General features: G+C 51.6%; 2 protein-coding genes across 18 annotated transcripts in view; one reads left to right on the forward strand and one right to left on the reverse strand.

Moving 5' to 3' along the window:
• The window catches only part of Tns1 (tensin 1), a 217,469-nt gene that overhangs the window by 141,070 nt on the left and 48,580 nt on the right, over window positions 1-27,819 (forward strand). For all 17 annotated transcript variants that reach the window (XM_040753344.1, XM_040753346.1, XM_040753348.1 and 14 more), the window contains 2 exons: window positions 1,035-1,100; window positions 2,124-2,240. In XM_040753344.1, coding sequence (XP_040609278.1) covers window positions 1,035-1,100; window positions 2,124-2,240 — 183 coding nt within the window. The remainder of the gene's footprint in view (window positions 1-1,034; window positions 1,101-2,123; window positions 2,241-27,819) is intronic.
• On the reverse strand, window positions 19,372-19,854 carry LOC106021169 (cytochrome c oxidase subunit 6C-2). The gene is given in 3 exon segments (XM_021227401.2): window positions 19,372-19,558; window positions 19,561-19,669; window positions 19,671-19,854. Coding segments are annotated over 3 exon segments (216 nt in total). The 5' UTR covers window positions 19,710-19,854; the 3' UTR covers window positions 19,372-19,490.

The raw sequence follows: 27,819 nt of genomic DNA on the forward strand, positions 1-27,819 counted from the left end.
AAAGCAAGTTGAGGAGGAAAGGGTTTATTTGGCTTACACTTCAGTATTGCTGTTCATCATGGAAGGAAGTCAGGGCAGGAACTCAAACAGGCCAGGAACTTGGAGGCAGGAGCTGAGGCACAGGCCATGGAGGAGTGCTGCTTACTGACTTGCTCCCTCTGGCTTACTCAGCCTGCTTTCTTATATGGCCCAGGACTACCTGTGGAGGGATGGTATCACCCACATGGGGTGGGTCTTACTGTATCTATCACTAATTAAGAAAATTCCCAACAGGCTTGTCTACAGCCCGATTTGTGGAGGCATTTTCTCAATTGAGACTCCCTCTTCTCCAGTAACTGTTGACATAAAACTAGTCAGCACAGTGTCTGAGTGAATCAGTGGAATAAATAAAAACCTACCCAGATTTTAAAAAGAAAGGAGGCAGGGTGTGGTACAGTATGTCTGTAACTCAGGAGGCTGAGGCAGGAGGGTTTTGAATTCAAACCCAGCCTGGCCCTGTATTGGGGGGGGCTAATAACCGAAGACAGATAATTTGCCTTCATAGCAGTGAAGCAAAGGGACTTCCTAGAAATAGTGACTGTGATTTAGAGCCCTAAAGATGGAATACTGTAGTTAGAAACTGAAAGGGTTGTGTTCGCCTCAGGAAGTAGAACTCTGACAAGGCTGAAGCTTGCAGTGCCAAATGTGTGATTGGGTTAGGTATGTACCTCAGTTGGTAATGTGCTTGCCTAGTGTGCTTGTGATCCCTGGGCTTGACCCCCACCATGTATAACTTCAACTGTCAAGAGGTGGAGGGCAAGAGGTTGAAGTCTATGCTTAGCTACATAGTGAGTTTGGGGCCATCTTGGGCTACCTGAGAGCCTGTCTCAAAGTATTTTTTTTCACTATGCACATGCAACTTCCTCTGTGTAAAAAGCAAATGTAGACATGCTATCATATTATCAACCACATATGCATATATGAATTCTTTTCTAGAAGAAACCTCTCTTTTGGGGAGTCTGGGACCCATTTTCTCCTTTTTTTTTCTTTTTCAGATGACCGATTTCCTGATTATGGCAAAGTGGAGTTTGTCTTTTCCTATGGGCCAGAGAAAATTCAAGGTACAGACCACATTTCAGACCTTTCCCTGCATCCTCATCTGTCCCCATCTCACCCTTGGTGTCCTCCCCCTAGTCACCTCTACTTTAGAGGTGGGTATCAAAGTGGACTTCCAGCTAACCCAGATCCAGCACTTCTATACAACAAGAATAAATGCAGACAGTGAGGTGCTGAGTTGACTAAACTGTTCTGGTCCCTTTAGGCCACCATCTTGTTATATTCAGAAACTGAGGGCCTTGGCAGATGGAAGGGACAGCCAGAGAACATTCCGAGGTGCTGGGTGGATTGTGGGTATTTATGAACCGAAGTGGCTCAAGCTGAAGGCCAGTTTAATAATAACTTTTCTTCCTCTAGACTCTAAATACGGAGGCCAGTTGCTCTTCATCTTATTTGAGAACAGAATGAGAGGAGATGAAGTTAGTTTACAGGCAGAGGGATTCTGGGTAGACTAAAGAAAGGACTGCCAAAGCAGGAAAATAGGCTACCCTGGATGACCTGAGTATGTGCTGTGTTGACTCTGAGGTTGCAATAGAGACTGGCCTGTCCTTGTGGATGTCTGTCTGGAGTAGGGAGCATCTTAAGTGGAGGCAGAGGCAGACCTAGGATGACCTCTCCAGGCTGTGTCCTCTCAATGTCCTGGCTGTGATTTCCATGCTGTCCTTACCTACAGGTGGTCCAGGACAAACCTGTCACCTATTCCTTCTCTAGTCTCCAGAGCTGACCCTTGTTCCTGCCCCAGGACCATAGATGATATAGAAGCAACCACCCAGAGAGTGGGGACATGTTTTCTCTAGGGTGTGTGTATGTGGGTTCTTTCTTTAAGGGCTCTGTCCTGATTTGCCCCTATGACCTGGTCCAAGACTACTGGGTTATTCAGGCAACCCAAGTCATTGTCCCACCCTAGATACTCAAGACAACAAGCAGTTCCTCAGGGCTGGTCCATGGGGGAGCTCATGGGCCTTCTGCTTTACCAAACGCTCATCTCATTCCCTCTGTCCCCTCTGTCCCCCACTGACTCCCCACAGGCATGGAACATCTAGAGAATGGGCCCAGTGTATCTGTAGATTATAACACCTCTGACCCCCTCATCCGCTGGGATTCCTACGACAACTTCAATGGACATCGTGAGGATGGCATGGAGGGTAGGTGACCCATAACTGCCAGACTTTTGCTGAACTGGGCATGCCCGGCCTGTGTGACCTTGGGTCTCTGTAGAGGAGGTGACTTTAAGTGCAGCTGGCAGTCCCTGCTCCATCTCTTTGGAACCTGGCCTCAGGTGGCTCCAGGCTGCTGTTTGTAATCTTAGAGGTCAGGGCATGGATATATAGATGAAGTATTGGTGCTCTAACAGCTTACATGAGGATCTAGTAAAATTGTCTGAGAACTCAATGTGGGGTTCCAAGATGCAAGACATAAAAGAAAGAAAGAAAGGAAGGAAGGAAGAAGGAAAGAAAGAAAGAAAAACACCCAACTGCAGAGGAAGTACAGTGCCATTGGCTACTTAACGTGCCTGAAAACACCAATGTATTTCCTGCCCAGCTGCAGTCTGGTGTGCTGTGTGTTGTGTGGCTAGTCTGTTGATTTGTTTGGCTCTTGGAACATGTAGGAGGGGTGAGAGGCAGAGCCTCTGGAAATGAGCACAAAGCCTTGAGATGCCCCCTTGGGTTTGGCTCTCGGCCTGTTTTCTGATCCAGCCACAGATTGGCAGAATGTTAGAGCAGGTTGGAGGGTCTGCATCTGTCTTCAGAATTGGGGTAACAGATCTTCTGGAAGGCAGGACCATGACTCGCCCCTCTCCACCAAAGCTTGCTGGGACTTGCTCCGGTGATGGGGTGAGGAGGGAGAGCATGACCGGGGACTCTCACCTGTTAACCTCACTTCTGCTGTCACCCTTGCCCAGGCATCCTGTGTGGCTCTACTCTAGAAGCCATGCTACAGCCACCAGCCAATATCAGACAGTCTGGAGGAGGGGGGGCTAGGTTAGATTTCGGGGGTTCCACGAGGGTGCGCTTGTGTGCTGCACCCCAAGGTTGGTGGCTTGCCATCGTACCCTTCCAGCTGGGCTTCTTCTGCCACTATGATCCTTGAACACCCACAGTTCCCGTCTTCTGAGTGGCCGAGTGGCCTGGGCATGGCGTGCAACTGGCGATGGACTGAATCAGTCTCCGAGGCTGCCGCTGTCAGCCTCATTGTTTCTCATGCTGGGGAAGTTTGCATTTTTAACAAGAACACTTGGCGATTTGAAGGAATTTTTAATGCCTCGCCGTCTCTCCCTGGTCCAGATTCAGTACAGTGATCGGTGTAAAACATTCATGAGCTCTGAAGTGCCTAGAGAATCAAAGGTAGAACAATTAAGGACTGGAGGAATGGATGGGACCAGCTGGAGGGAAGGAAGGAGAGCAGAGGGTAGGGTCTGAACAGGGAAACCTGCTGGAGCATTCAGAGGACAGGCAGGACAGACAAGGGAAGGCCCTGGCTGGCTCTGAAGTCCTCACCCCACGATCTGCTTCCCTAGCAGGGAATGGAGCTGGCAGGACCTCGGGCCAGTTACAAGGTCAGCTGGTCCTATCAAGGACAGAGGGGCTTCTATACTCAGACAGAGAAGCTGGCTCTCTGCCCGCAGCAGGGCAGTCAGGCCTCTGCTGTCCCCTTCCTTGCTTGGCCTGACAGCCTAGGCTGGGACACTTGCCAGGAAACAGATGCCCTGGCTTCTGACTGTGTGTGTTGTGCTGCCTGCCTCTGGGTTGCATCCCCATTGGGCCTGGAGACCCCAGGGCGAGCCCAAAGCTTAAGCATGACCCTTGTCCCAGGCCTGTCCCAGTCTGGGGGCCTTTCCATGGAAGGGTCTCTATCCTGGGGCCCAGTGGGGAAAGGGCTTGTGTGTGTGTGTGTGTGTGTGTGTGTGTGTGTGTGTGTGTGTGTGTGTAGCTGATGGTCAAGAGGAGGGAGCAGGGGACTGCTTGTCACCTTTTCATCTGTGCTTAGGCTGGGAGGAGGAGAAGAGAGGCAGAGAGGAAAAGATGGAAGCCCATGTTGGAAATAGACTCCGTCCAGGGGCAGTGGCCAGGGAGAGGAGTCCTGCCGTCTCCGGGACTTCTGTTGTCTTCGCTGTCTTGGGTAACCGTAGGTGGCCTTAAGTGACGGATATTTACTCTCCTGGTTCTGGGACAGGATTCTGAGACCAGGGCTGGTGTCCCTGAAGCGTGTCCTCTCAGCATGTAGACTCTGCCCTTGCCCTGTGTCCGCACGTGTCTCCCTCTGTGTGCCGGGATCCTGACTCTCTTATTTAGGGACCAGAAGTATACTGGAGTGGGACCCGCCTTAGTGGCTTTCTTTTGCTGTAGCCGACTCGTTCAGCCCCTGCACTCTTCAGCCTATGGCCCAGAGGTGATGGCTCAACCCATCGTGTGTAGGATGGAGCTTTTTGTGTTCCGTACAGCTGAACATCCAGGCCCAGGATTCTGACTAGGGAAAAGTGAGAATCCTGGGTTGTGGTGGGGAGCTGTCTGGCCTCTGTTCCCCTCCTCTTCGAAGCGGCCTCCGCCTCCCTCTGAGTTGGTGTGGAGCCAGCCAGCTTGGCCCTGGCTGACACCACAGTTTGAGCCTCCAGGAGTCCCATTAGCTCCTTGGCCCGAGTTCTGAGCCCCATGCCCAGGTCCCAGCACCCCTTGGGTGGGAGTAGGGCTTTGTTTCTGCCTATGCTGCACAGAGCAGCGTCCAAATTCTTCCGGAGGGTTCCAAGACACCACTCTCTGAAACAAGTTCCAGTAGCAGGGTGGGGTGGCCTCTGCTTCTGAGGGGCTGAGGAGTCAGGAAGCTGAGCTGCCCAGTGCCCTCCACTTGGCCATCAAGCTAATGGGAGTCAGGAGGGGAACCAGGGCTGGTGCTGGGTAAATGGGAACATAGAAGCAGACTGGAAGCCAGGGTGAAGGGAGAAGAAAGTTCATCCCATGCCTAGTGGGGGTGACAAGGATGCTATTATCATCCCTTCTGGGCTTTGCTTGTGTGAGGTACCCAGCTGAGCCAGGCAGGTGGTGAGGGGTTGGTTTGATGTCTAAGCTTCTAGGTGCTCAGGCTCTGAGGAGAACCATGTATTTTCTTAGGGGAGAGTTCTAACACCTCTTCAGTTCTTCTGTCTCAGCTGACAGGCGTCCCCTTGTCTACAGTTAGGAGTCCCTGGTCTGGGTGACTATGGTGGTGATCTTGTCCAAGGACAGACTTTTTTATTTTATTTTTATTTTTTGAGAGAAATGGGGGAAGATAGGGGAGGGAAAGATGCTGCAAAGAGGCAGCAAACGAGGAGAGAGACAGAGGAATGACGTGGAGAGATGGGGAGGAAGATCTGGGCCAAGGGTGCTGGGCATCCCTGGCGACCCCTTCCTGTGGGGCTTCATTTTCAGTCCATATAGAAATGGGATGTAGGGGGCTGTGGAGTTGGCTCAGTGGTTGAACACACTGGCTGCTCTTCTAGACAGGATGTGAGTTCAATTCTCAGCACCCACATGGTGGCTCACAGCATCTGTGACTCCAGTTCCAGGGGCTCTGATGCCCTCTTTTGGTTTCTGAAGGCACCAGGCACACAGGTAGTGCATATGCACACATGTAGGCAAAAACACCCATGCGTAGCCGGGCGTTGGTGGCGCATGCCTTTAATCCCAGCACTCGGGAGGCAGAGGCAGGCGGATCTCTGTGAGTTCGAGACCAGCCTGGACTACCAAGTGAGTTCCAGGACAGCCTCCAAAGCCATAGAGAAACCCTGTCTCGAAAAACCAAAAAAAAAAAAAAACAAAAAACAAAAAACAAAAAAAAACACCCATGCATAGAAAAAAAAAAACAAAAGAAATAGGATGTAGGATTAGACAGCATTTCTTCTCATTTTGAGTTCAGCCAGTGTTTCCTTTGGGAGCTTATGAGAAGCTGAGATGGTCCTGACTCATTTACCTTTTTCAACTGTTAAGCTCCAGAGGGAAAGAAATAGTAGGGTGGTTGCATCAGTTAGCCTAGGCCAGCAGATGCTTCAGTAACAAACAGCCCCATTCGCATGACTTCCTCTAGCCAAGCAAGGTATCTGTCCAAATTTAGGGTGGGTATAGGCCTCTGTTCATCCTAGTTTCCCTAGGGAGGGTGGCCTCATCTCTCTCATCGATGCCACCACAGGAAGGGGGCTCTGACGTTCATTAGGCTTCTGCCAGGAACTGACATGATCTTTCTGCTCACATCTCTCTGCTCAAACCAAGGTGTATGTCTAGCTTCAAAGGGGGCAGGGATGCTCTGCTTGCATGGAAGACTGAAAGCTTGAGGACAGGTGGAACAGACCACTGTGTGCTGCAGAGCAGAGTCAGTGGTGTGGAGTCTACAGTCAGACAGTCTGCGAGCTTGTGTGTAAAGCTGTGCCTCTCTGAGACCTTGTCTGTAAATCAGGTGCCATAACAGGGCCTTCTACCTAGGGGTGATGCTTCAGAGTCAGTGAGGGTCAATGCCAGAAGTTGAGTGTTTGCTAAGTGCTGTGTTGGCAGGACTTTGTGTCTGTGGCGTCCATGCTGGAGTAGACAAGACAAAGATGGGATTTTAATTTTAATTTTTCTAAGAGGGAAAGATCCCCTTCCCGTCTACTCAGTGGGAATCATCCACATCTGACCCACTCTTGGGACTCAGGACACTTGCCCAAGTCTTCAGGTTCTTTATGAGTCAGTTAAGGGGACTGGGTTCCTAAAGGGAGTGCCATCTAAACCACGATGATGGTGATGCCGCTGCTGTTGCTGACCATGATGGTGGTGACCGTCATAGCACATTCTGGGTGCTGGATGTTTTTGGTTAACCCCGTGAAACAACGTTGGCCAAGCACTATCTTGTCACCTGTAGGCCTAGCTGGAGCATGTAGGAAGTAATTATAGAGCTCCACTCTGCACTGTCCCTTGGCCCTAAGGCCAGTCCTGTTTCGTCTCTGGTTACTCTGACATGATGGGAGATCTAAAGTGCTGGTAAACTCAGATTTCAGTTCAGAGTTGGCACCTCACCTTGTCAGCCCCTGCCTGACCACCACTGTGTGTGCACATGTTTGCTTGTGGCAGGTTGCATGTGTTTGTGTGGTGTGCACGTGCGCATATGCACATGTGTTTGTTGACATATGTGTGTGCTTACGGGGCATAGAAAGTTTTCTCTTCCTTACTTGAACATTTTGAGGTAGGAAGAGAGGGAGTTATAGACATTCTAGAACTTGCTTGCTTGCCAGGCACCGCTTGCCAGGCACCTGTAGATTTGGAAGACTGTGGGTCTGTGACTTTTGAGTTCCTTGTTAGCAGATCTGGAAACTTCTTATGTAGCCTGGCAGCTTCTCTGGCTGTTTGTAGCCCTCACGCTGCTCCTCAGCACTCCCTGTTCCTTCCTGTTGGGAGGCCAAACATGCAGAGGTTCATGGCCCCTTCTCCACCCGAGTGCCCCCTCTCCCTCTAGCCTCTCCCACCAGGATTCCTGCCTCTCAGATGATCCCCTGGAACAGGGTCTGAGGCAGCCGAGGCCACTCCCACCTTGTACTGTAGGAGACCTTTGGAAAGTCTGCCTCAGCAGCTGGGACTCAGGTGGCCAGTGTACTGTTTCTGTCCCCCGCATGCAGCCAGGTCTGTCCCTCCTGCCCACCAGCAGCTTTTGCCTATCCAGCAGCGCAGAGCAGAGGGAGATGTCCCTCTGCAATCCTCCTGTGTTCTCTGCTTTCTTCCCTTAAGCCCCAACAGGCATGTGGGCTTGCAAGGTAGAGCCCACATGGAAGTGATGGGCGGGCTGTGTTTCAGTCCCGCTTTCCTTCAGCCCTAGGGCACAACGCGGATGACAGATGGCCCTTTTAGTGCCCCTTGAATATGGGATGGGGCGGCTGGGGAGTAGGAGGTCTCCTGGCCCACTGCAGTGTAGCAGAGGGAGAGATGTGCACCCTGGGAACAGGACCCTGGACACCCTGTCAAGGCATCTGCAGTTCTTGCTTTCTGAAACTTCCCACTGAGATTCAGGAGATGCTTGTAAAAAGTATGGGGGACAGATTTCAGGTGACCCCAGAAAACGCAGGAGCTGAGCCAGAGGATCTGAGTGGTGGATAAGGAAGCCTTTTGGCTCATGGTTGCAAAGGTACTTCATCTCAGTCCATCATGATGTGGGGGCTATGGTCGTGGGAGCGAGCTGGTTCGTAGCAGCTGGAGTGGGAGCGGGTGTGTGTGGGAGAGGACCCATTCATAGTAGTGGAGCCAGAAGCTGAGTCCACTGCATCCAGAGGTGACATCAAAGACCCACCTTTAGCAGCTGACTTCCCAGACATGTTCTGTTCCTAAAGGCCTTCAAAATGGCCTCACAAGCTGGGAGCCAAATGTTCAAGACAAGAGTATGTGGGGACATCTCAGATTCAAACCATAATACCCAGGCTAGTGTTGAGCCTGAGATACCTACCTCGTGCTAGGGACATACCACTAGGCTAGGCTCTCAAGCAGGATTTTGCTAAGAAAATCTTCCCTGGGTACTGGAGAGGTCAGCTTTTCTGCACTGTGCCCTCGAGGTAGGTCGGGGAAGGAGGAGGGAATTCAAAGCTGTTGATGGAAGCCTCTGTCCTTGATATGTCACTTTCTGTGGGATGGCTTAGATTTAACAGGAATGGTGAGCTACCTGGTAAAACTTCCAGTCAACTGTAGCAGGGAGCCTGAGCCTTGTCCTCCTGGCCATCTTGGGCTGGGAAACACTGGGGTGTGAGGACTGGGTCTCAGTGTGGGGTAGCTGTAGTGACAGTGACATGTACATGTTTGAAGCCACTGCTGGGAGGGTTCTGGATTCCTCTTCCGTCCCCTCAAGAGAGGAGTCTCCTCCAATACACTGGACCAATTGGTGGATTTAAACACAAGGTTGTGCGACCTGGTAGGCAGAGGATACAACCCCCACGACCCAGCATCTGCCAGCCACCTGCCTAGCATTGCTCCCTGTGGGCTGGGGCTGGCCCTGTCCCGATGCCCTTGGTCGCTCGGCTGGCCTGCCCTGCATTGCTGCTGGCAGGCTTGGGCGGCAGTCTGCGTCCGGAGCACGTGGTAAACTGATCCCTTCCCTGCTGAATGAGTCTTTGGTCTCTCAATCTCTGCCATCGGGAGGAGGTGGAAGGCTGGAGCCACACTCTGAGCTGTGCCAAGCTTGCTGCCAGTAGTCCAGTGCCCAGATGGAGGTTGGGGAAAAGGACATGTACTCTGTCCCCTCAGGCTCTGCTCCCCTTCCTCTCCTGCTAGACCTGGAGATGGATGTAAGTTAGCTGGCCTCAGCCCAGGGTATCATCTCCAGTCATATCTAAGAAATGGAATTTAAGTTCCCATTGATCACATGCTTTTCTGACCCAGTAAATGTGCTTTCTACCCATCCTCCCCTCTCCCCATCTGCTTCCTCCTCCATCCTCCCTTCTCTCTCTCTGGCCATTTATCTATCCTTCCTTCTTCGGTCCTCCCCTTTCCATCCTCCCTTCTCTCTATCCAGCCATTCATCTGCTTCCATTGTCCCCTTCCCCACCCTGGCTTCCATCCAACCTCCCCTCCATCCTTCCTTCTATCTTCTCCTTCAATCCTGCCATCCCTTCCTCCACTTTTCCTTTTCTTTTTTCCCTCCCTCTTCCCCCGGTTCTTAATCAGTCACTTACTACAAGTGGCAGGCACCAAGTGACTTGGAAAGCCAGGTCTGGGGATGCTTGGGAATAGGAGTAGGAGTGTCATATAAGTTTCCCAGCCACTCTGAACCCACAGTCAAAACGGGGAAGGGTCCTGGCCTGGTGATGACCTCTGACTCAAAACAGTTGGCTTTAGAGGGATGGCGTGTAGCTGGGCCCTGGCAATGGACATAGCGTCATTTCTGAGATTTAGAAGGCAGGGACACTGGTCAAAGTCTAGAAAGCTGAGGTTAAGAAAAGCACTCAAGGCCAGGTGTGGTAGCTGAGGCAGGAGGAAAACCCTTTTAGAAAAAGAAAGTAAAAGCAATCATGTCATCCCGGCTTTCCTGAAGGCTGGGTCTTTAGTGGATACTCGGTAGATCTGTGGGAGCTAAGAGTAAATAGATCAAGGGCAGGTGGGGGGTTGGTGAGCGGGGATGCAGATGCTGTGTGCTACTCAGGGTGGGTCCTTGTTTCCTCAGCCTGGGCCCTGCTGCTCATTGCCTTCCTGCTGTTGAAGGTACCCGGCTCTCCCCCTTCAGATTTCAGTTTTTCAGAGATCCCCTTTCCAGGAGACTAGGAGCTGGGGAGCAAGCCCTGGCCTCTTGACTGGTAGACTGCAGATGGAAGCACAGGCAGGTCTTAGGATCACACCCATGGATATGCCATTGGGCCCTCAGATTTACCTGGACAGTGGCAGTTGCTACACCCAGCGCTAGTGGTTGATGACCCCAAGAGGGCTTCAGACTGCCTTAGAATCCAGACCCTCAGTGGGGAGTGTGTTCTTTCTGGATTCTGGAGCGTACGTCTCAGCACTGGGATGTCTGTCCCTGCTTCGTGGATTCCTGGCCTCGCTCTCCCTATCCTGAACGCTTGCCTGCGGCTGGCACCTGAGGCTGGTGCCTATAGTCTGCCTTGGCTTGCTGGTGTGCAGCTCCCTTGCTGACTTTCCTGTTCTGTCCTGTCCTGTCCTGTCCTGTCCTGTCCTGTCCTGTCCTGTCCTGTCCTGTCCTGTCCTGTCCTGCTCTGGATATTTCTCCCCCTCAGCAGCTTCATCAAGGAGCTGCTCTGTGCCCGGGCTTCCTGGAGACCTTTCACGCTACAAAGCACTGTCCTTCCTGCTGTGGAGCCCCGCCCTTCGGTCCAGTCTTCTGGCCTGCTTTCTGCTCCACTGACGGTTTGGGGGCTGTTTTAGGGAAATTGTTTCAAGGGATCTAGGCCTGGCAGAAGATCAGTCCTTTCCTGGATGCCATCCCTCCCGCCACTTCCCAGGCTGCCCGTGGGTGATTTATCTCTTCTAACTCCCTTTCCTTTCCACGCCCCTTCCTGCCAGACCTCTCAAAGCCCTGTGAAGCTTACGGGCTTCAGCAGCAGACTGGCTCTATCAAGAATATACAAGTGCCTCCAAGTGTCCTGTGGACGGAGGGTCTCAGGAGGGGCCAGACCTAGGCAGGCAGGGCCTTGAGGATAGATACTAGCATGGGTTTGGGATTTGGGCTGCTCCAGTCAAGTCCTAGCGCTGGCTCCTGCCTTTTGTTGCTTAACCTTTGAGCCTCAGTATTCCCATCTTCAAAATGGAGAGAAGGAAAACACCTGGCTTAGGACAATGACTTAGAGGTTCATTGCAAAGCCTTACCTCTCCAAGGGAGTCAGAGTCAGACCTCTAGCCATCCCAGCTAGAAGCAGATCTTTTTTTGTAATGTTTTTATTTAAATTAGAAACATGAATGTTTCACATGTCAATCCCAGCTCCTTCTCCCACCCCTCCTCCCTTGTCCCTCCACCAGCCCCCCAGCCCCCCACCCAGTCCCCACATCATTCCCCAGGGAGGGTGAGGCCCTCCTTGGGGGGGATCTCTAAAGTCTCTCATTTCACCCAGGGCAGGACCTAGTCCCTTCCCCATGTGTCCAGGCTGAGAGAGCATCCCTCTGTTTGGACTGGGCTCCCAAAGGTCATTCACAAACCATGGTAAACACTGATCTAGAAGCAGACCTTTAAATCATACCTCTGACTGACACTGTTGTCTAACACTGTCCCAACTGGGGTTGTACCCGCTGGGTGGCTCATCTCCTGGGGATTCACTTCCCGGGCTGGGTTTACCCTCCAGCCTTGGTCACAGTTCCCTCCAAATCCAACACGTCAGACTGCAGACGAGAAAAGGCATGGTTCTAGGTCACCCTTGAGCCCACTGTACAGAATGGAGGAGAGGAGGGGCCCAGATCACCTGTGGTGATCCTCAGTCGCATTGCCTCTTCACTCCTCAGGTGTTTGTTGAATGCCCGCAATATGCCAACCCCTTGATTCCCCAGTCACTGAGGACAGGACAGCGAAGGAAACAAGCAGGTAGATGGTCTCAAAGAAAACTAGGGCTAGGGTGATGGCTCAATTGGTAAAGTGCTTGCCGAACTTTGAGGATCTGCATTTGATCCCCAGAACCCATGTAAGTGTCTGGCAGGATGGTGGCATGTGCTTGTGACCCCAGCATGGTGAGACAGAGATGGGAGGGTCCCTGGGGCTTGCTGGCCAGCTAGCGGCTCCTGAGGTTGTCCTCTGGCCTCCACATACCCGCACACATGCAGGCACACCTACGCACATGCACACGTATTCAAGGCACGGGATAAGGAGGTATCTGAGCCTGTTATGAGACAAGAGACACTTGAGCTCTGCTCTAGAAGGAGTGATTGTGATGGGCAGCTGGAACAGCAGTTAGAAATGTAAAAACAGGGATTACCAACTTAGGTCTCACTAAGTGGACAGCAAGGACTTGAAGAGGGCTGAGCTTCCCAGGTATGTACCTGGGGAAGAGCATTCCCAGGTGGTGGAGATGACAAGTGCAAAGGTCTTGGGGTAGGAGCCCCGGATGTTTGGGAATCATAAGTGAGGCTGGTGTTGCTGAAATGGAGGCTGTGATAAGAAAAAAAGTCCCATCTAACGGGGGCCAGGTCACTTAGGATTCGGTAGCCAGTAGCCGTTGTGAGGATTGGCAGGGCTTTTGGCCTAAGCTCTTCTACCAAATGGTAGATGGTGAAGATCTTTCCAAATAGCACCTCAAGGGCCTTCTTGGTTTTTTAGCTGAATAATATTCTACCCTACCTGTGTGCCATTGTACCTTATTTTAATCAACATTTCCTTCCTTTTTCTTTCCTTTTCTTTCTTTCTTTATTTCCTTTTTTTTTTTTTTTTTTTTTGGGACAGGGTTTCTCTGTGTAGCTTTGGAGCTTGTCCTGAAACTTACTCTGTGACTTGGAAGTCTGTGAGTTCGAGACCAGCCTCTGCCTCTTGAGTGCTGGGATTAAAGGAGTACACCACCACCACCTGGCGATTATTATTTACTTTAAAACCTGCACATCAGTAGCAGATCTTTTCGGTTATTTCCAGTTTGACTTTTCTGTTTCTAGAAAATGTTGTCATGGGTTTTTCTTGGGAACGTACTGTTTTTATGTGTGCAAGTCATAGGCCACCTTTCTCAGGGTGATGGGCAGTGACAGGTTGGAGTCTGTAAGGGCTGTACTAATTGACATTTGCAGCCAGAGGGCAATCTGTTCTCACAGCTCTCCTGTGTTCCCCACACGGCTCTCTGAGTGAGATGCTGTGGAATAGCCAGGCCTTCCTCTACTTCTGCCCACTTTCCTGTGAGAGCCAGGTAGCTTTGCCTCTGCTTCCCAGATGAAGTAACAAGCACAGAGATACTAAGGTTCCCTAGCAGGGTTTGCACAGCCAGATGAGGGATGAGTTCCGGTACCCACTGTTCATCATCCCATCACTTCTCCCTGCTGGTTCTTTCTCCACATAAGCAAGAGTCTGGAGGAGCCCTGCCCTCTTGTCCCACGCAGCCTTGAGGTCCAGAGCCCTAGGAGCAAGGATCTGAGTTAAAACAGGAAAACTGCCTGTCAACTGCATCCTGGATACCCTTGCAGACCAGTGGCAGGGCAGGAGAGGCCTGCCTTGGCATGCTGGAGCCACAGCTGCACTTTCTCTTGTCCCCTTCCATTACCAGTCCCACAGGAGTCTGGGCAGGGCACTGGCTAATTTTGCTGTAGGTAGAGCTGCAGCCATTGCAGGGTCAGCTTGCTCAGGGATTAGGTTTCAGCATTTCTCAGATGAAAACAAATCGGCCTCTTTATTGCTCTGCTTGGCCTTTGGGACCACTATCGGCTGGTGCATATTTACAGACTTCCTGTAAGTCACTGGTTCTGCTCTAGCTCCAGGGCAGAAAATAGCCTCAGATGAGTTTAGAGACTTTAACCAGTGGCAGGACCAACAGGACAGGAGAAACAGGTGTCCCGGCCAAACAGTGTCTGGCTGAGCATCATCCCTGAGCAGTGCCCGCCTTCGGGAACTTCCCACTGCTCAGGGGAATAAAGCAAGGGCAGCTACCTCCACCCTTAGTGCCTACCCTTGTCTGTGGCTCCCCATCGGCTACCATTGCTGTCTGATGAAACTTTGCTGAGTGAGGCCCCTCTCTTATATGGTGGCTGGTTAGAGAGAGGAGGGCAGAGGTGGCTGTGGATTTTAGCTCTAGGCCTGGGGATGGAGAACCTTTGTAGTTATGAGGTGAGAAACGGGAATGAGTGACATTTCATTCCTCTCTTTTTGGCTCTTTTGAGACAGGGTTTCTCTGTGATGTCTTGGCTGTCCTAGAACTCAGTCTATAGACCAGGCTGACCTCGAACTCACATGTCCGCCTACTTCTGCCTCCTGAGTGCTGGGATTGAAGACATGCAGCACCACTGCCCAGCCTCAGGAATGATGGTTTTTCTTGAAGTTGGGGTGACTTTTTCCACCCATGCACCTGTGCGGGTGATGTGAGTGATTGAGACTAGAGTCTGCAAAGGAACAAAGTGACTTCTAGAGCCCCCCCACACACACAAGACTTGCTTTCTGGGTAAAGAGGACTCAGTGTCTTCCACTCCAAACTCCCTGTTCCCTCTTCTCTCCTTTCTTGAAACTGTTTGCGCCCAAAGCCTCTCCCAAGGGCAGAGCTGGATGGCCTCCAGTCCTGCTGGCTCCAGATGGACGCTCCTTGCCTTGTGAGCCAAGGCTTTGCTGGCTGAGGGCGAGGCCCTGACTTCTCACTGCCTAGTTTCCCGTCTTGACAGCTGTCACTGACACTTATCAGAGGCTTTAGTTGTATGTTGGCTTTGATTGCTTGAGGGAGGAAAAAGGCAGCAGCAAGCCTTCTTTGATGTTGGTTCTGTGCACCCCCCCCCAGGCCAGTGAGGTCAGACTTCGATATGAAAGCAAGAGCTTTCCTCAGATCTTTCCTCTCCCTTCCTCCCTCAGAGCCCCCTCCGTCTTTGGGGACCTCTGAGTCCCCACAGGTTCTCCTTGTAGAATGCCAGGGTAGGAAGGGCCGGGGCTAGACCAGGGGCTGCCTCCTATCCAGGAAGGTTCCCTGTGGGGTGGAGGGCTTGGGAGTCAGGGAAGGTCTCTTCACTCACCACAGAAGGAAACTGCCTGGTTTAAAGGGGAACACAGACCATCTGTGTCTGCTGCCCAGCCTGCACTCACTCATGTAGAAAACTCCACTGACCCCTCCACACAGTTCCTTCTTGTGCACTGAACCCCTGGATTAGCTTGCAAACACCCCTCTGTAGAGAACTCCAGGGGTCACTCTACACAGCCCCCTCTAGTGTGCTGGGAGCCTGGACTTCCAGTTCCGCACTCAGCCGCATGCTAAGAACACACATCCCCTTTGGCCCCAGGACGTCTGTCATGCTGAAAGCTTATGTCATTTTGGGCGAAGCTTTGAGATTGACCAGTGATGGAGGTGGGTCCTTGTGTGACCATGGACTACACAGAGGTGTTGCCACATATCGTCATGTTCATAGCTCTCCGGGGGATGCATGCCATTCCCAGGGAGCCCCTTCAGGGGACCTCAGTAGTAGCCTTGTCACTGGTTTACAGGTGGGTGGTTCTGGGCTGTCATGTGGCCTCCTCTGTCTTTATCATTTACTGCTGGTGCCCCTGAGCCCTGGCTGTGTGCCTCCCCGTCCCCTTTTGATGCTCCATTGTCTTGGGGAGCAGGAAGACTGGGTGGACAGGATCATCTTCAGCTGGCTCCTCCTGGCTGCTGCATTGGGTAGGCAGTTATGGAGGCCAGCGAGAGACACCTGTTTAAGCATGGACACCTGGTGAATGGATGCAGGCATTAATTCTGTTTTGCTCCCCAAACTCGTCCATCCTTCTTTTCCTTCTCCTCCACCTTCCCAGGTGAAGATGTTTCTGAAGCGTGTCCGTGCTGGCAGCAGAGGGTGAGGAAGAGACAGGAGGGCCATGGGTGGATGTCCCTCTGTCCTTTGTCCAACTCCTACATCTGCCTGGGAGTTGACAGTCTCCTTCCTGCATAATCTTATCCTGTGCTCAGGGAACAAACTCCCAGACTGGTCCTGCCTGCTGCTTTCCTGGATTAGGTGTGGAGACCCCCAGAAGGCTTGCTCTCCACAGCCTGCCCTGCCCGCATAGCCTTAAACTGTGCTTCTTCAAGTTTTCTGCACTGGGGTGTGTATGTGGGGGGGATTCTGGGACCATGTTTCTGTCACACACATATACATATGCGTACGTGAACACGTGCACACACACTCGCATGCATGCACACATACGATCACTTGTGCATACAGAATCTCAGGCTGTAGCTGGCCCAGGCAATAGGCCCTCCTCCCCTTTTCTCACCGTGCCTCCTCTTCCTCCCTCCCTCCCTGCACCTTCAGCAGCTTGATGTCATGTCTGTCATAGGTGTGGGATGCCTCTTTCTGCCTCCACCCATCTGACCATGCCTGCTACCTCCTTGATGGCATTGTTCTAGGTTCTCGCTAGAACAAGAAATGTTAGAGCGCCATGCTTCCCTCAGCGTATATTGCCACAATGAGAACTAAGCCAGCCGATGTCATGCAGTAAGCAGCTCAATTGGAGTCCAGTCTTTTGGTGACGCAGTTTCCCCTCCCTGCACATTCCTCCCTCTCTCCAGCTCGGATCTACCTGCTGTATGCCAATGGCATTTCTTCCAGGTAAAACCTACAGTGCCTCTGGTTACATGTTCCCTGGGTAGCAACCACCCGGTGCTGTACTCCCCGCCCCAATCTCTGTCGGCTTTACTGCAAGGACCATGAAGTATCTCTCCAGGGGACACCATTCTGTTTCCTGTTTCTTTCCTAATCCCTAGACTGCCAGAAGACAAAGTGCACAATCATTTTGTCCCTTAAGAACAAGAGCCAAGGGGCCGAGGAGATGACTTAGCTGTCAAACTGTTTGCCTTGCAAGCATGAAGACCCAAGTACCAATGTACAAAGCCAGGTGTGGTGGGTAGGCCTTTATAATCCCAGTTATGGGGAGGTGGGCACAGGAGGATCCCTGGGGCTCACTGGCCAGTCTCCTTGGCCTTCTTAGTGAATTCTAGGCCAGGGAGGAACCTTGTCTCAAGGGAAAGAGGTAAACAGTGCCTGAGGAATGACATTTGAGGTTGGCCTCTGATCTCTATACACACAGACACACAAGTACACACTCACTCTCACAAATGCTCACATGTGTGCACACAGAGAGAAGGGGAGGGAGAGAGAAGAAAGGGGGGCAGTTACTAACCAAGAGCCAAGAGCCAGGCCTGGGGAGATGCTTCTACATCCACTAGTGAACAGAGAAAAGGGGTTAGGATAGAAACAGTGAGAAAGGACCAAGACTCTCAAAGTTGTGGCCATTGCAAGCTGAGCTCCCTTCCCCCCAGATATGGATTCTGCTGGAGCAAGGCTGTCCTGGGAAGGATGGAGAAGTCATTGGATCTGCAGGCAGAAGCGGTTTTTCCAGTGAGGTGTGGCCCTCTATTGTCTCAGCATTTTTGCACTGTTGGACCAGCAGGAGATGGTTATGGTTCCTGTGTGCTGGGGCTCTGGGACCCTCCAGCCACCTCCTTCTGGGCAAGTGTTGCAGATGTGGCATAAGGGTTTCCTTCTGGGAGCCAGTGGCCCTGTGTTGTGGTCCTGGCTCTGGCTCTCACCATCTGTGGGGATCTCTGCTTCCTAGAGATGGATGATTGGAATTGGGCAGACCAGCAGCTGAACTCAGCAAGTCCCTTGAGCTGACTGTCTTGTGATTCTAGGAAATGGCCTGGGATGGCTGCCCACAGTGGCAGCAAATCTGGGGACTCGATGAATGCTGGGCACCTGGAAACAGTCACAAGGTCTCTGGGTCCACCTTCCTGTTTCTAGATTCTAGAACTTGTGCATAAAGCTACTCTGCTCCAGACTGTCTCTCAGATGAAGGGAACGCTGACTGTACAGAAGTCAGACAGAGCTGTATGTACTGAGCATTTTACTGTTTCAATGGCATCGCATTTGCCAGGGCTGGGTCATTTCATGAGACTCTTGTCTTTGCTGGACATTCAGTGCCATAATGGTTGAACAGAGAAAGGGAAGGCAAATTACATATCCTGGAGCAAGCATGTGTGGTATGTATTGGCCCAGTGAGACAGAGCCACCCAGATGACATGCTCTCAGCAGCTACATCCCTAGCAGATGACGAATTGTCATAAGCAATGGGGTTAGGTGTACTCCAAGGCTGTGTTATGGAAAGTATGGCCTCCAGGCAGTGTAAGGTAGCCTAATACTCACGTGAGCTGCCATAGAGCCTCCTTGTGAGAGTGACAAGGAGCCCTAGGAGCTGATCAGTGGCACAGATAAGCCAGTGAGAGTAGGCTATCCAAGGAGTTCAGAGGACATTGCACACCCTGAGTACCTATAGGGGTCTCTTGGAGGACATTGGTTTGTTTTTAGCCACCCAAAGCGCACCATAACGTCAACTGAGAGATGAAAATAATGAGAGTTAAGAGCCCCCTGTTTCCATTACTTAAAGATGAAATGGTCTTTCTTGGGGAGATGATAAAGTCCCATAACAGGAAATGTTTAGATTCCACAAGGACCATCATTGACCAAACCAGGCTGTGTCCACAGGGGCATTTTAAATTCTGATTCCCAAGCCACTGAGAGTTTTGTCTTTTGGGGGTGAAGTGGGGCCTGAGGCCAGGGTCTCCCTGCCCCACTCTCCTTACTTGCTCCCTCCCCTGCTGTAGTAGTTTGAATAGGAATGGCCCCTATAGCTCCTGTGCTTGAATACTTGGTCCATAGGGAATGGTCCTATTAGGAGGTGTGACCTTGTTGGAGTAGGTGTGTCACTGGGGATGGACTTTGAGGTTTCATACGCTCAAACTAGGCCTAGCGTGGCAATGTCTCTTCCTGTTGCCTGTGGACTAGTCTAAACTACCTCTCCAGCACCATGGCTGCATGCTGCCATGCTTCCTGCCATGATGATGATGGACTAAATCTCTGTACTATAAGTCATCCCCAGTTAAATGTTTTCCTTTATAAGAGTTGCCATGGTCATGGTGTCTCTTCACAGCAATAGAAACTCTAAATAAGACACCCATCTTTCTCTTTTTTGGCAGAGGACCTCACTGTGTAGCCCAGGCTAGACTTGAACATGCTGTGCTAGCCTCCCAAGGGAAGGCTGTGTCCAGCAAGTCAGGATTTTTAGAGTACTCCCCAGGGGCTTCCATTGCCTTCTAAAGCCCATCAGGTTGGGGTCACTGTTGGCATTTGTTCTATTTTTGTTTTAACTATCCATATAATTGTTAATTGTTTATTGAGACAACTACTCCTTAGCCCACATATTCGTATTTCATAGTTCAGGAACACAGCTCAGCAATGAATTTCTATCAAGGCACAATCCAAAGAATTCTTTACATTCTGAAATCACTCCACACTTTGAAAGGCACCAGCCTTCCTCATTTCTACAAGATCTTTCATGGAATCATAATTCTATAGAAATCTGCATATGCTTTCTTTCTTGGTTCAGCCACACCACATTATAGAACACCCAGGACCACAATGAATGCACCAACCATATCAACCCACAGACGCTTGGCCAAGACGACCACGCATCTGAGGTTTCGGCAGTGCACCGGAACTCATGGTAGCGAATGTCCTCTACACCAACATCTTTTCCGGTTTTCACAGAAAATCAGCACGTGTTCTTGTACCTACTATTTCCATGATGCTGTCCGTAGGCCAGGCAAGGTGGTGCACATCTGCATCCCAAGCCCTTAGAAGGTGGAGGCAGGAGGATCAGGAATACAAGGTCATCTTCTGCTATATAGTGAGTTCAAGACCAGCTTATCAAAAGATTTAAAACCATCAAAAGAAAAGAAAAATGTGTATAATTAGCATAGCAATTGTGTGATCTCATGGGGTTTGGTACTCAGAACTGGTTTAAGTTAAATTTATTTTAGTGATTCACAAAATACTACAGATGGTGTTCATATGGGAAGTGAAATCAAATTGGGCTGGGTGGAAACACGCATGTCTATGGGAGCACCTTAACCCTTTCAGGAGCCTGGGCATTGTTGATTCTAGAAGGTACTGTGGTGACAAGAGGGCCATTGCTTGTCCCTATAGACTGTGGTCTATACCAGTTTGGGGTCCAAAATATAGGAGACTTTTCCTAGCTCCATTTTCCCTCCCTGTCTTTGGAATCTATTGGGTTTTGAGACAGAGATTCTCTGTATAACAGCTCTAGCTATCCTGGAACTCACTCTGTAGACCAGAGTGGCCTCGAACTCACAGAGATCCTCCTGCTTCTGCCTCCCAAATGCTGAGATTAAAGGCGTGCACCACCACCGACACTGGGTTTGATTTTTAATATGCAAAAACTAACACTGGAGTCTATGACACTGGCTGCCTGCCTTGCTTGCTTAGCCATGTCATCAATGAAGGCAGGGCAGGGGCCCTTTTACAGGAACCCCGAGTAACGGTTTTGTTCCTCCCTTCCTCTATATTCGTGGGCAGCTGACACTGGGAGGCAAGAAAGGAGCTAGTGTGTGATGGCTGGTGTCCAGAGGGACCTAGGGAGGCTAATGGTCTTCCCCTGGCAGGTTCTCCCTCCTGGGCTACAAGGGCAGGTTCAAAGTGGCTACAGCCTTGAGCTGTGGAAGCACCTAGGTGTCACAGAGGGATGGGGGCTAAGGGAGAGCAGGGGGGGGGTCTTCTAGGAAAGAAACAAAGTCCCCACTGGCCTGGGAATTGAGTTGGAGTTTCAACCGAGATCCAAGTACGGCACAAACAACATGGAAGGACCTGGTGTCCTGGCAGCTCTGGAAATGTCACCTTTTAGGGCAAGCCGCGCTTGCCGTGGGGATTTCCAGGCACCTGCCTGTGTGTTGCCATACATCTGACTGGCTGGGGACAACAGTGAGCATCCTGACCCTCAGGAAAAGTGGTCCTGGTGGTTGCGATTGCCAGGGATGGCAGTAAACAGCACCAACAGCCAGGCGGCTTCAGACGCTCCAGTCACACGCCCACCAGCATTCTGAGCAGCCTCACTCAGACTGTCTCAAAGTTCCGGGCCAGCAGCCAAAGCTGTTGGGACTTCTGCCCCACCTCCTGGGACATACAGGGCCTTTTCTTCTTCTTCTTCTAAGTCACTGAAGTATCCTGACTCCTAGACTCTGCTTGGAGATGGCAGGAGTAGGGCTGGGGAGGGGAGAAAAAAACAAAACAAAGCAAAAAAAAAAATCTCTCCACCTTACTGCTCAGCAGCTGGAAAATTGTTGTCATCTGCTCTGCCTTCCATTTGCCGGGAGTGGGAAAAATGTGGAAAATTTGGGGAAAGAGATTTCAGTCCTTCACATGATGCTTCTTTCTCTCGGGGCCTGGTGGTCCTGCCTGTCCCTCTGGGCTCAGTCTCCTTTGCTCAGGGGTCTTTGCCTTTGTTCTCTGGAGTTTGGAGCTGCTTTTGGTTGGGGCCTGGGGCTTGGCTGGCCTGGGCTGAGAGGCTGCAGTCCAACCCCTGTGCTGGGGCAGGTTGAGCTGGGGTTGAGGTTGGGGCTGGGTTGGGACTCAGGGCTGGGCTGGAGGGGAAGCCACTGTGATGTCATTCAAGAGCTGCATAGCTGCAGGATGATAAGTGAAACCCAGGGGACCCAGCTGGCTGGGATTACAGACAGAGTTTGATCCCACTGGCTTCCTCCAAGCCAGAGTGAGCCTGAGCCGAGAGGGGGAGAGAGCGAGCTAGAGAGAGAGAGGGAGGGAGGGAGTGTGTGTGTGTGTGTGTGTGTGTGTGTGTGTGTGTGTGTGTGTGTGTGTGTGTGTGTGTGTGTGTAGGGCCAGTTAGCACTGGCTCCTCCCACCCCTGACAGTCCCAGGGAGCCCGAGGAGGACACTCAGCCTGAGAACTGTAGCCGGGCAGGAAATTACTTGAAACTTGAAGCAGAGGGGACAAATCAGAGTGTTCCCACAGCTTTTCTCCTGCTCTGTTCAGAGGGTAAGTGCAGCTGTGCTGCTGTCCCCTGTGTGTCCCCTGTGTGGGTTTCTGCTGGACCTGGGGTGGGCGCTTGCTGCCTGGAGCTCAGTGTCCCTCAGACCTGATACCGGGAGGATAGGAGGCTGTGCAGTGCCTCTGAGTGCACTGGGGTATGATTGTGTCAGCCTTGTTTGGTGTCCCCTCCCGGAGCTGCTCTGGGGGGTCATGCTGTGGTTGCAGCTTTTGTAGAAGGGTAGCTGGGTGGAGGAGCATGGTGGATCTAAGTGGTCTCGTTTCTCTGGGCAATGGTTCATCTTGAGTGGAATGGCGTGGGTAGAGAGAAAGTCATAGGTGTCTACCATAGGAAGTATTATTTGAGGCACTAGCTTATTTTGTAGACAAACTGTGGCTTCCCAGGCCTGACTCTAATTTCTCCCATCTTCATGGGCAGGGCTCTGCTGTTTCTCCAGCCAGGGCTCTCTGAGTGCCCAGGCAGCATCCTGGCCTGGCAGAGGACTTGGTAGCTATTTTTACCATCCTGAATGTGCCTGGACTATCTGGTGCTTGGATAGGCGAGGGCGGGGAGTGGGTGGGCCAGGCTCTGGTTATAGTACCAGGCTGTGGAGTCAGGTGCCAGATCTGCTGGACTCCTTGGTACAGGACAGGGGAAGTCTGGCCAGGAAAATTCACATTTGTTCTATATGCACAGGCTGATGTGTGATCAGGGTAGGTCATTTGCCTTCTAGGTAGGGTCCCTGCTCAGTAGGGTCTGAAATGAAGGTCACAGTCACCATCTCCCACTTCTTCCCTCTGGGGGGGCATGGTGTGGATCCACTTAGGATAGTTTGTGGGAACAGCACCACAGGTCCTCCCTGAGGGAACATATTTGTCACCATCACTGTACCGGACCCGACATATCATATCGCCTCGAAGTTCTTGGTCTCCTGTCGTAGTTGGAGAGCTGTTGCCCTCTTCTTCCTCCCGGGGACACTTTCGTAGCTATCTCCACCTTGAACCGTCATGGAGTCACACTGCGCATGGAGCCAGGTGTCAGTTTGATGTGTCCTTGCTGGGTGACCTTCGGCTCCCCAGAACCCCTGAGCACCACTGTCAGCCCATGAAGTTGGGAAAACAGATGCCTCGGGGCCTCTCAGCTCTAAAAGCTCGAGGCCTTTTAAAATGGCTCCTTTTTGCTCAGTTGACCTTGAGTCCCTCCAGGCCTAGTTCAGCTGCCCCCAGTGAGAGCACTGGAGCTGGACAGTTTTTCTTGTCTAAGTTGACTTCCCTGCCTTAATGGCCAGAAGTCCAGACGTGCTGTCCCACCTCCGCCCACGCTTTCTTTTGCTTCAGCAGGAGGGGACAACACTCCGCCCTTCCTGGATCCATGGAGGTGCGTTTGTGTGTGCACTGGTGAGGCTGCTCACACAGAGGACAGAACTTGACCTGTGGGGAGACCACAGGAATCCCAGTCTTGTCCCCTCTTGTTCTATGAGCATGAAGGGTTCCTCCAGATGTGTGCTGTCAGGGTGATGAAAACATGGGGCTCTCTTTTGCCACACTTAGGCTCATCTGCTCCCTGCCTATGGGAAGCTGAGGCCCCGAGCTTGTCTATATTACATCGGTAGACAGCTCTCCAGGTGGACCTAGATTCCCTGAGTGGTGTGTGCTGGCACCTCCTTTATCCTATTTCCCAGGCTGTGTCCCGTCTGTGATTCCCTTCAGAGGTTTGGGTGTGGCTTGATTCAACCTCTCACTCTGCGACCCCAGAGGATGCTCATTCCCCTGTAGAAATTCCCAGAGTGCTCTGCAGCCTGAGCTAATGCCTTCCTAGATGGCTGTAGATGAGAAGTGACCCCAGGTAGAAGCCATTGAGCCTAAGAGGTCCCTACCACCCAGGCCAAGCTATCTCGGAAGCCCCTGGAGTTGCTGGGCCATTGACAGTGCTTCTCCTTGGCCTTGAATGTCCTCCTGTAGGTTGAAGCTGTTAGGGTGCTCTGGGCAGGAAGCCTCTGGGTCCCCTAAAGGTTTGCATCCTGTCAGTGTGTTCTCCTTCTGCATGGAGCTTGGATTCGTCACACTGGTCTTCAGTGCTGGGCATTCTAGAAATAGCACCCTAACTTTTAGATGAACACATCTTTTAAAATTTTTTTAAATGTGTGTGCATTGGTGTTTTGCCTTCATGTATATATGTATGAGGGTGTCAGAATTATAGACAGTTGTGAGCTTCCACGTGGGTTCTGGGAATTGAACCTGGGTCTTTTGGAAGAACAGCCAGTGCTCTTAAATGCTGAGCCATCCTCCAGACCCTAGATGAGCGTCTTAACTTGGGGCCCATAGATGAGCCCCAAGTGCTTCAAGACACTCATTTATTCCTCAACTTATAGGCAAAATTCATGCACATAAAATATTCTAGAGGGGCTAGAGAGATGGCTCAATGGTTAAGAACAGTCTTCCAGAGCACTCAGGTTCAGTTCCTAAAACCTACATTGTAGCTCACAACTGTCTGTAACTCTAAGATCTGACATACATGCAGGCAAACAGACATACATTCAGGCAAAACAACAATGCATATAAAAGAAAAATAAATAATTAAAATATTCTAGAATTTCATCAAATATTCTGAGATATCCTTGGCCTAGGAAAGTTATTGTCTGCTGGGCTGTAGTGTGGCTAGGGAGATCCATGGGCTAGGCTTTGCCTAAGTCAGTTTACAAGGACTTGACCTGTACTGTGAAATAGGAGCAATCCCCACTTGATGTTTTTTTTTTCTGTACTACTTTTAGAAAGGATCCTTTGGGGGTGGCTTGCGGTCCACCTAGAACCCCTGCTTGTCTACTGGGCGGCATGAAGAAGACACTCAGTGAATGGCAGGACTATCACAAGCTTTTGGGGATACTTAAATGTAAGACAAGGAGGATTATGGGGGTACCCAATATGTGCAGGTTGTATTCTCCACAGAGTTAACCTATAGAGTTACAGTGAACTCCAAGAGGCTCCATTCATATGCATCATATGGTGTCTGGCACTGTCTGGACACCAGGGCTAGAGAGAGAGAGAAACGAGAGGCCTTTCCTTGGGAAATACTCAGATCCTTTGGAGGAGACAAGCACAATTGTCAGTAATGGTTGTACAGTGTGTGGTGAATTCACAGGGCAGATGAGTTCCAGGGGCAGTGCAAATGGTCTGCCCTATGGGAGGCTCCAAAGAAGTTGCCCCTGGGTCTGAAGGAGGAGACAGAGGTTTGTGCCAGTGGGGTCGGGAGCCTCAGGAGCAGGGCGAGGAAGGGCCCTTTCAGGAGGAGGAACAGCATGTACTCTAGCCAAAGAAGAGCACGGAAATAGCGCAGTGAGAAGAGTAGAGGCTGTGGGGGTGTGGAGGGCGGCAAAGAACAGGCTCCAGAAGGCAGGCGGCCGGGCCAGTGATAAAAGGTCTGGTGTGTCCATCGGGAGGGTTGGGCTTCACCCTCAGGGAAGGGGAGCTGTTGGGAGAGAAAGCCGAGGGTGGAGAGGGGAGCACGGCATGCTTGGGTGTGCCAGCCGCTCCCAGAGCTTAGCTCTTGCATGGTACCACTCAGCAAACCTTTGAGTAAGCATCCAGACCCTCACGTGCTCGGAGGCCGCTCCAAAGTGGCCTAAGTAGTTGATGCAAGCTGACTAGGCCATTTTAAGGTGGGAGCTGCTTTTCCTGAGTGAAGGGGGTGGGGGTGGGGGCACACTTTCCCTCTTATCCTTGTCAGAACCACATCTCTCTTGCCATCCTGGTCCTGTCTGCTGGCTACCACATGCTACTTCTTCCTTGCCTCGGCCCTAATCTCCAGCATGTCCGTGGCTGACCCACAGTCTGTGGAGAAAGGTGGAACACGGCCCAAGCCTGCTGTCCCAGCTGCCTAAACTTCCCTGTTCACCCCTGCTCATCTGTCTCCCAGTCACACACCTCCTTGAACATCCAGTGTCACTTTCTTAAGACTCAATCTTAATGTGTAGCCCAGACTAGCCCCAAACTAGTCATCCTCCTGCCTCAGCTACCTGAGTGCTGGGATTAGAGGCCTGTACTATCACACTGTGGTGTCTCTAGCATTACCTTTAAGGAGCACAGAGACCCTACCACCCATACACGCGCGTACATGCACACACACACACACACACACACACACACACACACACACCCTCCAAACTGCCAGTGTCCAGGGTGGGTACAGTGCCTCTTCCACTTGGCACTGCATTGATCTCCTTGCCCACCGGGTGGGTGGTCATTGCTGCTCTGGGTAATGTATTCCAATGAATCATTATTTGTTTGATGTGGACCCAAAGGACTTTTTCTCACTCATTCTGAAGCCCTTCATAAATCATTCACTCTTCCATACACCTGCTGGCTGCTCAGGTTAGGTTTCTCCTCCGGGAGTTCTTCCTTACAGGGTGGGTGCCTTTCTCAGAGCCAGCCAGGCTAGCATCTCAACCTCTCCACGGCTGGGCTGTCTGTCCTGTTGTCTCCACAGGCAACATCTCCCTGCTCCACATGCGGATCCAAATCTCAGACCCCAAAGTTGCAAATCGAATGTTTACAGAGCAAGGCTCAGCCCCAGCTCGGGCCTCCCAGGGAGAATCCTTCAGATGGGGGCTCTGGGATCTGCATACTTGGTAATTCCTGGAAGAGTCCTGAGATTCAGAATTAAAAAAACATTTTCCAAAGACTAGTTTAGCTCCTTTTCTCCTATTTGGTGTGTCAGATGGACGTGCCTTGCCCCGTCTCTGTCCTGGCCTGTGGCGGTACTGTTGCTAGTGTTTGGCATACCTCTGCACAGGGTGCTGCTGGGAGGGAGCCCCAGAGCGTGGGTCCATATCCAAATCAGCTGGGGATTTTCCTCAGATCTTTCCAAAACCATGACTCGCCCATCTGGATGCCTGCCCTGGTGGAGCAAGGGCCCCTTGGTGCGTGCAACCAAACAGCATCCAGGGCTGAGTCCCTCTCCCAGTGGCTTCTAGAAGGAGCAGATAGTCAGATGAAGCAAGTGGGGCCTTGGTTCTACTGTGGACTTGTCAATTTCCTGGAAAAAATGGACAGGTTATAGCCCGTGACAGAAGAGGAAAACCAGCCAGCCTGCTTTGGGGCTCAGGGGCTTGCTGCCCAGGATTGATGGCTATCTGGGTATCTGGTATTGCTAATCTTCCTATTATGTTGTCACCTGGCCAGGACCCATGACCCTCTCCCAGCTAGACCCTTCTCCTATGCCAGACCTTTCTGAGTCACAGCCTTCTTCCTTTTTCAGGGGGCTTTGCATGAAATGTTGTGTGGGCTGCTGGGCCTTGGATGAGCTGAGTCCCATGACTCCTCAGCTGGTGAACCTTAGATCCCCCTCCCCCAGCCCCTTACAGGCCCCTCTCTTCTCCCTGCCACTTTCCCCACCCCTATCCTCTGGTGTGTCTGCCTTTCTCTTTGCCCTTCCTGCTTTGATGGATTGAAACCAGTCTCGTGTTCCGGCTTCTTGTGGTCCTGCTAAGTAGGTTTTAATGTAACTGTGGTGGGAAGAGGGAGCCAGAGTGTGTGCCCTGGCGTGGGGGGCTGGAGGCACTGACCTCGGTGTCCTGAAGAGGTGGAGAGCGCTCCACAGGTCGGGTCTTGCTCACTGGGGCATCAGTTGAGCCCAGCTGGGTCCTGGGAAGGCTTGCATGCCCTTGATTTTGCCCTTGTTACAAGGTAGAGGGCCATTCAGTGAAGGTACTGTGGGAGCTTGGAGGGTGGGGCCACTGTGGCCAGCAGAAGGCAGCCAGGAGCAACTCGCCCCTT

This window comes from Mesocricetus auratus, unplaced genomic scaffold, assembly GCF_017639785.1.
Source record: "Mesocricetus auratus isolate SY011 unplaced genomic scaffold, BCM_Maur_2.0 Super-Scaffold_100010, whole genome shotgun sequence".
Lineage (NCBI taxonomy): Eukaryota > Metazoa > Chordata > Mammalia > Rodentia > Cricetidae > Mesocricetus > Mesocricetus auratus.